Source organism: Brassica oleracea, chromosome C2 (genome assembly GCF_000695525.1).
Source record: "Brassica oleracea var. oleracea cultivar TO1000 chromosome C2, BOL, whole genome shotgun sequence".
Classification (NCBI taxonomy): Eukaryota; Viridiplantae; Streptophyta; class Magnoliopsida; order Brassicales; family Brassicaceae; genus Brassica; species Brassica oleracea.
The window spans coordinates 18749061-18760822 of NC_027749.1; the positions used below are offsets into that span (position 1 = coordinate 18749061).

The following is an 11762-nucleotide window of genomic DNA, read 5'->3' on the forward strand; positions in this document are numbered from 1 at the left end:
AGAGAAAACCCCAAGGAGAGATAACCAGAACGAAATTGATAGATCCCCAAATTTTAAAAAACCCCTTTGATTTAGAGAAGAACACAGATGATCTTCAAAGACAAACTCTAGGAATTTTAAAGATCAGATAGGATAACGATGACAAACCCAATAAAGAGGAAACTTTTAAGATAATAAAACGTGTTTATCGGTGCTGAGGCCCCACTTTGCTAGAAAGTGTACATTAGCAAACAGGGAAGAAAGCCCAAAAAAGGGAATCTGCTAAAATACGCTGAGAGAATTTCACCCGTAATCCCCCTCGCACGGTAACTACCCAAAGAGCCTCACTATATATATGATTTTATAGTAAAATGTTTAAGGGAAACTAAAATCACTTGGGGGCACATGCCCCAGAAGTCTTGGCTGTGTAACCGCCCCTCGTTATTATGATGATGATATTTTTTACATGTGTAGTTTGGTGATAACATAAATAAAAGGTTTTGCAAGTACTAATCCATCTAGGTGAACTTTTCATGTTTACCACACGGTTGGTACAATATTCATGTTTACTTTCACTAAGAAAACATTTTAAAAACCATCTTCTTCGTTAGAATGCAAAAAACTTTTATCTTATATCCTTACTATATATACATATAATAAATAATTATTTAAATAAATAAAAAATACATTTGTTTCGAATTATACTTTTTTAAATTTGAACTTTTTATCTTTTGATTTTTTTAATATTCTTCTTGAAATTCGAAAATTCTTTTGTAAACTATTTTATATATTTTAAAAGATATTTAATTATTTATTTTATATTTATTAAATTCTTAAACTCCTCGTTCCAAAAACCTTAAACTTCTCATCAACTCTAAACTCTAAGTGTAGATTAATTAACTCCAGCGTTATAAATGTTTTTTTTACTTTTTAAAAGTGAAAGTAAAAGTGGTTAAAATAGACATGAAAAATAGTATTAGGAATGTGATGTTTTTGATAATTTCCATCTTCTTATTAATTTCAGATTTAAAACTAATTTAATATTTAGATTGAAATTTAAAATTATGTTAAAATTTGAATTAGCTGAATATATGTTAGTCCGGACCATCATCTAGTTTTTTTATATATATATCATAAAGTCTTCATTTTGTTAACATATTTTTGATTAAAAAAAAATCCTAATACATGAAATCAAGTTAGATTTTTCAAATCATAACAACTCCCAACCTTTAATTATCGTAAAAGACTTAACATAAATTTACCTTCTAAAAGATCAAAAATAGTAAACGATTTATTCATCAAGCAATGTATATGAATATTTTAAAATTGTCATAAAATGCAAATAGATTACTAATGTCTTAAGTTATTTTTATTATTTATACTTTTAGATATGATATTTAAATAATATATTTGTTAAATACAAAATATATACCAAATCAATTAAACTTTGCATTTATTAAATCGTTTAATAATTAAACATAAATTCAATGAAATAAATATATAAAAAAAATCTACAAATAAATGTAATGGTTTGAAACAGGTAATTAAATGACCAACATGTACACTATAAAACTATTATGTTTGAAAAAAATAAGATAAATATTTGAAAATATGGTTAATATTAAGAATTTTTGCTTACTAGTGATGTAAAAACAATTTATAAAATCAAAATTAAACACCTGCACACAGTTAGGCAGATCACTATATATAGTTTAGTGTTACAATAGTCAATAGGCTGAAGAGCCTATAATAGTACATAATTTTCTAAAATCATTTGGACTTGAAAAGTTCTCTCGTTAGTTTTTCCATGTCCAAACAGTTTTCGTGCTTTTGGATGATTTTCAAGTTGTGCAAGATATACAAACACATAAATTCTATGAAAACTATCAATGAATCTGCTAGTTTGCTTACACAGTTGTTTGAGCTCAAGTTCAGATATTAAAATTAGGAGAGGGAACATTTATGATAAGAATAAAAAGATAATAAGTTAAACACGCAGTATGCAAAGGATCACAATACTAAAAGCCAGATATCCTTTGATATTAAGCTATCCACGTCACTAAAAATATTCCTCCAATCACAACATTTCATTTCGACACGTCAGACGGGCTTCAATATCTGGGCTTACGTCTGGGCTTCAAGTTAATCTATTATTTAGAGTGGGTTTACGTGTGGGCTTCATTTGCATTACGTCTGGGCTTTATTTTTCATACGCCGAAATCTAAAAAAACTAAACGAGCCCGACGATGGAAGTCACGAGGATCTACCTCCTACCACTTCGTCTTCTCCGCTTGAAACCATAGCGACTGCTTTAGTATCAACTCCCTCTTCTCCTGCTTCTTTATATACTCAACTTCTTTCTTTGTACAAACCTAAACCCTAGAACCGCTCTAATCTCAATCCATGGCGACGAAACCAAATGGAAAGTCCCCTGTCTCATCTGCTTCTGATGAAGAAGTCATATCTCTCTAAGTACCCACGAAACTCAGCTGCGCTTCCGTCTGATCCACTTCTGGGAGGCTTGGAACCCCGACGCTTATTGGCCTGAAGATGCTCCTCATCGACGAAAAGGTTATATGAAATCTTCAATTTTTTTACCTTTAGTTCCAACTTATTTAACTTAGTTCCAATCTTCAATCTTCTAAAAAAATTTGGTTTTTAGTTCCCACTTATTTAATAAAAAACATTGTTAGTTCCCACTTACATGAAATCTTCGTAATCTATCTGTTTAGAGATTTGATGAATATAAACGAGTTTAAGATTACTACCACCAATGATCTGTTTGCTTTGTTTTAAAAAAAATGGATGAAAATAAACGTATTTAGAACTTTGGACACCACTGAGGTGTTTGTTTTCTTGCTTTATCTCTATCTACTTCATCGCTTATCACTTTTTCATTTGCATATAAAACATTGTTAGTTCCCACTTATTTAGCTCATCGACGAACAGGTACATGAAATCTCCAAAACGTAGTTATTTAGTTCCCACTTATTTACTTCAAACCGTTCCTCACTTACTTATTTTGGTTTTGTTTATGTTATTCTTCGCAGGGAACTGTTATTCAAGGATTCATTTCGCCAGGACGTATTCAAAAATATTTGCCTAAAATGAACTGAGGATCAGTTTACAAACTCGACAACTTGCTACGTGCTATAAGTTCCGAGCTCGTGGATTCTCGGTGGAAGGGTAAGTGTGTTTTTGCGTCAAGGTATTTGTATTCCTTTAAAGACCTAAAAATATGTTAAAAAGTTTTGGATTCCTGCTGTCAACTTCTTACTTTAGAACTGAAGCAGACCCACTGATATGTAGTGGTCTTAGAGTAAGGAACTTCGAGATTCGATTTTGATTCTGTCTCGATAATACATATTCTATCTAATTTGATGAAATTCAAAATTGTTTTTTTTTTGGGTCTTGGAGAGTCGTAGGAAGAAATGGATGAATCGACCATGACTGTTAATTGAGATACTACAAGTTACAATTGTGAGTAAAAATGTGGTTGCCTACTTTGAGCTCAGGCTCAATTGAGGGAGTGAAGAGAAGAGGGGAGATGCCGTTACACAGGTTCATCTCAATGTCTATGATATAACGCATGTGAACAACTACCTCTGTTGGTCTGGCATAATTCTATTCTGGAATATACAGTATGCTTATTCTCTTTCTCTTCATAACTCTTCTCTCTTATATAACTTTGTTATTTGATGAAAACCAATTTTATGAGTCTGTATATCATGGACCATTTTTATTTATTTAGAGTTTTAACACTGTTTATCAACTTCATAGGAGCTCATGATCTTAAATTAAATTATTCAGGGGAGGAATCCACTTGAAAGCCAAATTTATTTAGTTGGTCTTTCGTTGTTAGCTGAAACGAAGAATCAAAGCCGTCAGTTGGGTAGGTCTTTGTTTCTGATATCTATGATCATTTGTATTCGGTAGCTACGTTGATGGAATGAGTGATTAGAGAATGCTTTTTTTTTCTTTAACCCTTCAAGTTTCTAAATAGGCCGAAGCTTCCCATGCATCAAGATAAGAGATTAAATCAAAGATAAAATTTTGTTTGGTATATATATATTACTTTCCATCCTGTCTCAATGAAATAAAGAAAGAATAATATGTGTGACCTATTCTATTTCCATCTTCGTTTCTTCACAGGATCTGGTGATGCCCATTACTGTTTCATTAGATTCTGAATTTTGGTATGTTTGAGTCAGAGAAGGAAGCCAAGAAAGAAGTTTTCACGAAGTATCGAGTCCAGTGGAGTGGAGTTCTTGATACTCTCACCAAAGGTGTAGTTTCTTTTTCTGTATTCCACCATTACTTAACCTTTTGCGACAGTTATGTTTTTTTAAACACGATCTGTTCTGATTCAAGTGTTATAAACTACTATTTTTTTTTTCAGTTCAGTAGAAAACCATTATACGTATTAGTAAAAGTAGTCACATATAAAATTGGTATATATCATTCAATTTCAAAGTGGACGTAAACCTAGAACAATACTTGGAAGTTCGTTATTAGAGATTTTTTCCTCACGCATTTACTTATGGTAAAATTGTGAACTAATATTATTTAAGCTGTATACACAAGTGATATATTAAGTTTACAAAAAACCCTCAAACTACCTTCATCTTTATTGTGTTAATCGCATTACATTTTTATTTCATATAATGAAAATATGTGTTGCAATAACATAAGCTTTATATTAAAAATACAATCTCATAAATTTTAAAACTAAATCGCAAATTTATAAAAATATTTAGTTGAAAAGGTGAAACGGAAACGACTATTTAAAAAAAAAAACAGAAACAACTGTTTGAAATACAAAATCAAATTTAGAGCTTAAAAAAATGTGAATGCAAAAAAAAATCAATAAAAATATAAGAAATAGGTAAATGAACAAAATTGAGAATACACAATCTGCGCGTAGCACGGAAAGAAGACACATAGAGAAATTCTTCGGATCAAGAGAAGCGTCTCCGCGGATTACAGTCAGGTTTGCTCTCTAATCACTTACAATCAGGTGTTTTGTGATGGTTTCCATTGTTTTCAGCTCACAAGCAACTTTTTTTTTGGTCAATATTTAGAATCAATTTGTTGTATTTTTGACAGTTGGAAGCTAGCTGACGTGGCCATAATTGATATTTTTGTTACAGATTCATTTCACTCTTCTAGAGAAAATGATGCAAAAAGACGAGATGGTTGATGTGGAGGGCGCAAAATACTAGCTGAATAAAGGAGGTTAGCCAGAAGATGCAGCTTTGAAGAGGCAGCTCATGTCCCCCATGTCTACCACAGTTACATCAAAAGATGGTGCAAGAAAACTGGGGTTTGTGAGCCGGTGACAGAGAATGTGGAAGGTACTGAGCTTCCTGAAGAGTGTGATGATGAATCTGTTGGAGAAGACAAAGTATAGATCGCTCATAAAGAAGTCCATGATGCAGTGTTTGGAGGACCTGCCAGAAAGAGAGGAAGACGGTAAAGAAGCTAAAGAAGGCATTGAAAATGGTAGCCACGGCTTTGGGTGCGCTAAAGGGGACAAAGAGACTGCAAACTAGCTCAGTGAGTAAATCATGTTGACAAATTACTTGTGAATTGTGATACAGTTTGGAATTGTAATATGCAGAACATGCACTTCTGTTTTGTCTCAATTCCACCATGTTAGTTTATTGCAGATTTATTTGTACTCTTTCCATTACTTGGCATTTCACCGGAATTACATTTTTGATCTAAATGTGCAATCTTTATTTTAGGAATTTAAACAATCGTAAAAAACTAACAAAAGAAAGACTTAGACTCTAACAAAGAGAAGTCGGATGAAAGAACCACCGAACCACACAAGATAAAAACAAAAATCAGTTGATGATCTTTAGCCTCCTCTCTAAAGACAGCTACAAGATTAACCGTCTTTGTAAGACCAATTTTGCTTTATCTGGAAGTTGTTAATAGAGCTCCATCTTTTTAGGAAAAGACAATTAAGATTTGTTTTTGATTAAGGAAATTTGAGGAAATCCTTAAAGTAGACAAACTAATACCACATTAAACAATAACGGCCAACAAATGTTTTAAAATTTATGCTCACAAAAAATAAAGAAAGATTAAAATCAAAATAGTATATGAAGTTTAACAAAACAAATATTAAAGACTCAATGTAAGAAAAAAATAATAGTCTAAATCACTAAATATTGTTAGTTTAAATTAAAATAATAAGCCTATATCGAATTAGAAATCATTTATATTTTCAATTTGTGACATTAGTAGAAGATAGTAGATTTTTTTTTACTGGAAATGAAAAAATAATAAGAAAATAATGTTTTTGGATCATAGTTTTGGACTGAAAATATATTCGAAATTCTCCTAATTGGTATATTAATATTCATTTTTAATAACAACGTAATTACCTGATTGTACTTTTTTTAAATAGTAATTTTTAAACCAACTAATATATAATAATAAAATTTAAATAAATTGTGAAAATATTTTGAGAATATTTTGATTATCATTTACACTGAGTTTTAATCCAGAATAATATTTTAACTATAGCTACATGGTAAGATATTTTTTTGTTTATAAGTTTTTTTTTTGACAGTTTCCTTTTTTTGACAGATATTTTTTTGTTTATAAGTTTTTTTTTTGTTTATAAGTTTTTTTATAAGTAAACAAATACTATAGTAATATTAATTGCTGACAAAATATATTATAGGAGATTAAATAAAATATAAAAAAACATCAATATGGTACAAATAATACATATGACAAAGAAATATGCGATATGGAGATTAATAATATATATTTTAATAACCTAAATATGTAACATAAGATATTTTGGATAATAACTAAGGTTTCACAAATTCTTTATTCGTTTCACATTTGCTCACCATCTCAAATATATTAAAAATAGAAAAAAAATTGTAAGTTTTAGTCATTTCTAATTCAATTTACTATTTATATTTTTATTACATAGAAGTAATATATTTTAATATAGATATTATCATATTAAATACAACATTATTTGAATAAACCCGGGCGTAGTCCGGGAAAAATCTCTAGTAGGAATAAAAAGACAAAATAAACATCTTAGCACGCCGACACGTAAGAAAAAAAGAAGCTGAAAATCGATACTTCCTCCGTATCACTTTAAGTGATGTATAACCTTTTTTTTTCGTTTCATAATAAGTGATATTCTCATAATTCAAGATAAAATTTAATGTCATTTGAAACTTGTGACCAACTACAAAATAGTACATCTTTTTCTTATGGTTGAATTAGTTGTATTTAATGTTATTTTATATGATCAAGATAAATTACATAAAATTTTGTATTTTCTTAATATTTATGCAAAAACCTTAAACATCACTTAAAGTGATACAGAAAGAGTAACATACTCCCTCCAGATACGAATGTAAAATGTTCTATATTTTTATCTTGTATACAAATGTACGATGTTTTGAGATATAATTAATGCATTTATTTTTAAATTTTAAACATAAATTGAAAAGTAAAATTATGAATGGTGAAATTTTATTGATATAATAAAAAAATAACAATTAAAATAGTATATTTATTGTTTTTGAGTAAAACTTTAAACATCTTATATTTAAATCTATCAGAGGGAGTATATCATAAGGTACGAGAGTCTAAACCGGAAAAAAGAAGCAACAGTTTTAACACATCAAAAGCCTTAGAATCTTAAGAGAAACGACGACAGAACACGAGTTATTTATAACCCAAAGTTGATTACGACAAAATATAAAAAGTTTCAAGAGCTTCAAAGCTTCTATCATCCTCCTTTTACCTGTAACAATAGGATAGGATGATGGGATTAAGAGAAGAAATAAAAAAACATCTTAATAGAACAAAAAATTAGTTTTAACTAACTTACTTGTGATCTTCTGGCGGTACTGATCAGAACTAAGCACACACACACACACAAAACAAACGTATATAAATATTTAAGTAATTATTCTAGTAAAAAATATTTTTTGGTTTATACCTTAAACTCAACCGCTGCTACGATCAGACCATTCCGACGAGCCAACTGGCCAAAACCGTCCACTCCCCATGGAGGTTTCTGGGAATCATGGGTTTGCCAGAACTCAGTCGGCTTTCCTTCGACCAACCCAACCCCACATCCGGTGACAACAACGCTGTGCTGCTTACATCTCTCAAGCACAGATACCCGACATTCCGTCTCATCGGGAATGAATATACTCTAAAAATATTTTAAATATTTGATGTTAAATATTATTTTATACCTAACAAATTCAAAATATATTGAAACATTTAACTAAATTACTTACTTTTCCATCATAATCTTTGTACCGTGGAAGAATATCGAACACAACAACCATAGGGCCTCTGGCTAGCAGCTTCTCAAGCAGGATCTCATAACCAGCAAACTCCTCAGAAACTGAAGGACGCCTATGGACAATCATGTCCGTGACATAGCCGTTAGTGACCATAAAGTCCCTTGCGCTTTCGAGTCGATCAATTCCACCTGAACCCATTAGATGCTCCTTAGAAACACCATCGAGGAGGAGTTCGATGGTTACTCTTTCTCCATCTATCTTATTAGCAGCCATGTAATAAGCATGGCCTGTTGAAAGGGCCGCAGCCCAACATTCACCTGCAAAACAACATACAAATTTCGTGAATAACTTGCAAAAGCAAACAAAATTATTAAGTAAAGTACAACATACTATACCAGCTGATTGGGTATAGTGAGGAAGAGCTCCCGTTTTTGTTATCCAAGAAAACAATAGCCCCTGTTTCAAAAGCTCCACATGTTTTGTAATCTCTTCGATGCAAGATGCTAACGAATAAGTCTGCTCCTTAGAAGGAGCAGCTCCAGCTTCACCTGAAATGCCAGAGGAAAAGAGAGCATTAGAGGCTCTAAACGAAGTGTCAAAGACTGCAGTATGTAAAAGAGAGAGGAGCACGCTCACTCACCGGTTGCAGGGTTGGAGGGCTGAGTCCCAATGCCGCTGCATAATCAGTGACTCATCAACCCCAATACATAAGAGATCATCATGATAGGATAGAAAAACTTTTAAAAACTATCCAATCATGTCTTACAAATTCGGATAGAGATGTAAATCATGAGATCCATCACTATCACTATCGCTATCGCTATCACTGTCGTTCATGACAGAGTCCATCTCAGCAGGAGGAAGGGTCCAGACCTTGGTCTTAACTCCACGAGCACTCACGAACGTATCCTGCAAAAGACAAAAAGATGATTTCAAGCATTTAACAGAAACCAATCTTGGTGGATTTAATGATATTTTAAACCTGAATGAAGTTGAAACGAGGGACAGAAGGAGCAGGCTTCTTGATAAGCTTGTGTTCCAATCTCTGCCCCCTCTTCCTAAGGAGGTTGAGCTTGCAACGTCTGGTGAAACTGTCATCAAACAAACGGTGTCAAGTATTATACTAAAGATGAACTAAGCACAAAGAGAGACATACCCCAAGTTTCGACCAACTGAAATCTTCTGCTGTGCTCTATCACAGTTAGAGAGAACGGATTCATGCGGGTTAACCCCAACACCGCTGCATAATCAATCAAACACCGAGAATAATCAGATAGAAAGGTATAACAAAGCAAATTTTTGTTTCTTGTATTCTTACAAATTCGGATAGGGCTCTCCATCACTATCACTAGCACTATCACTATCACTGTCGTTCATGACTGATTCCATTTCAGCAGCAGGAAGCGTACAGACCTTGGTTTTAACTCCACGAGCACTCACGAACATTTCCTGCAAACAAAAAAGACAAATTTCAAGCATTTGAAAGAAACCAACAACAAAAGGATTTAGTTATATTTTTAACCTCAATGAAGTTGAAACGAGGTTTGTTGGAGACAGGATGAGCAATCTTCTTTCCAGATCTCATAACTCTCTTCTTGGTGCTATCAGATCAACAGATAGAGAAAAAGAAAAAACATGTCAAGCTACAACACCAACCATCTACAAACTAAAACACGATCAACCAAAGTAAACATTCAGAGACAGACGGAAGGAAGAAGTAGAAGGAACTACGAGACTGAAGAAATCGTACCCCATGTTTCTCTACCAAGGAGACGATCAACGGCGAATGGGTTTTTCAACGACGGTTGCATCCCTAGATCATTCAACAGATTTTTAAAACTAAACGGAATTTTGAATTAGAAGAGTCCTAATGATTTTAATGATTTTAAAAAGTTTGGCTACAGAGTTTTTTTCATACTATTATAGTTTTAACTGATGAAACTTCAACAGACTTTATCTTTAAATATTTTATAATATTATTTTTAGTGTCTATTATTAGGAGAAATTGTCAAAAATGACCCAAAACCTGATTTTGAATGCAAAAGTTTACCTCAAATTCAATCAAATGCAAAAATAACCCCAAAAACTAGTGAAATTACAACAACATCTATAAATTTTGGATATGTATTATTATGTGTTTTATATATTAGATTCTAAAATACTATAGATTCAACTTAATGTGACTATTTTGTTTATTATTTAAGCATAATATTATAGCTCAGTATCGATCGATGTCCGAGATAGAATGTCGATCGATGTCGGGTGGATGATGTCGGTCGACGGAAGGTTTATGTTGTCGGTCGACATGGGTGAGCGAGAATCGGTCGACGGAACTGGTTTCTGGGTCGACGGTGGTTGAGCAAAATCGAGCGACACAGATGTGTTGTTGTCGGTCGATAAGGAACGCGCTTCCTTGCGGATCGAGCGTTCCAAACCCGCAGAATCTGGTGAGAATAGCAGTTGAGTTTTCTTGTTGCTTCTGGTACTGTTGGGCATGTACCTAAAAATTCAAGAAAAATTTATGTCAGAAACTTAACAAAAATTAGAAAAATAGGCGATCAAAGCTCCCCGGCAACGGCGCCAAATTTGATACCATTCAAATTACCTTAAGGAGTGATTTATACTCTCTCAAATAAGAGGTCGAATTGTAGTACTTAGGGATTGAATTCACAGGGAGCTAGGGAACCTAAGGATTCTAATATGATTTGTTAAGTAAGATTGTTTTCAGAGTTTTAAATGTAAATTGCAATTTTATATTGAACAAGTGTTTGTTCAATAGCAGGTTTGGGGTTTTGGTGCTTAAAAAGGAATAGTTAGACTTAGGGTTGTTATTCAGGAAAATTGAGATTATAATCCTACATATGCCTAACGAGTTGCATGCATGATAATGTAAAGCTCAACTACTTTGATCAACTAGTCAATCAACATTCGCATGTATTGACTTGTCTATTAACTAGATCTATGATCTCAACTCTCGTTATATTGATCAACAGAAAGTGTCGATCGATTAATACAATGGGATATCGATCGATACACCTTTTGCACCGTCGATCGATTATTCAAGTGTGATATCGATCGACGCGCTCTAGTCAAGCTTTATGCGCAGGTTGAATGAAGGCTTACTAAGCTCACTAGATCAGCTCTCGCCTTGCTCATAGCAAGAAACATAGTTATATTAGAATGTTTTCAGGATGAGAATTAAGCTTTCGCTTTTATCAATCAATCCAAGGGCAGGTTCTAGGTAGCTAATCTAGACACATGCATTAATGAACAATCTTAAAGATGATTATCACAACTCAGCAATCTATAGTTGGGGCTAATCCTTCCTAACCTATTTAAACCCTAAAATCTAACAATGTAACTACTCAAACATGGCTAAGCAATTCATAACAGCAGTTAAGTATAAAAACTTCATTAGAATAGTAAATAGATATCAATAGAGTTCCAATCACAAATTATAACTTTGGATCTTCTCTCCAA

The 11762-nt window shown here is 32.6% G+C and overlaps 1 protein-coding gene across 1 annotated transcript; it reads right to left on the reverse strand.

Annotated features, from left to right (window-relative positions):
- Window positions 1-7620: 7620 nt before the first annotated feature.
- LOC106322621 lies at window positions 7621-10094 on the reverse strand. Its single transcript, XM_013760697.1, has 12 exons — window positions 10033-10094; window positions 9805-9883; window positions 9601-9731; window positions 9439-9522; window positions 9265-9373; window positions 9049-9191; window positions 8923-8957; window positions 8678-8830; window positions 8274-8599; window positions 7967-8185; window positions 7856-7884; window positions 7621-7768 (listed from the first exon to the last, which is right to left on the reverse strand). The coding sequence occupies exons 1-11, from the start codon at window positions 10035-10037 to the stop codon at window positions 7879-7881; spliced, it is 1290 nt and encodes a 429-aa protein (XP_013616151.1). The 5' UTR covers window positions 10038-10094; the 3' UTR covers window positions 7621-7768; window positions 7856-7878.
- Window positions 10095-11762: the final 1668 nt, after the last annotated feature.

Bases quoted from the DNA above. Each gene is read 5' to 3' on its own strand.
- LOC106322621 (XM_013760697.1), bottom strand. The intron at 8,958-9,048 runs GTAAGACATGAT...CTGATTATGCAG, and splicing joins TTACATCTCTATCCGAATTT to CGGCATTGGGACTCAGCCCT. The intron at 8,600-8,677 runs GTATAGTATGTT...GTTGTTTTGCAG, and splicing joins TCACTATACCCAATCAGCTG to GTGAATGTTGGGCTGCGGCC.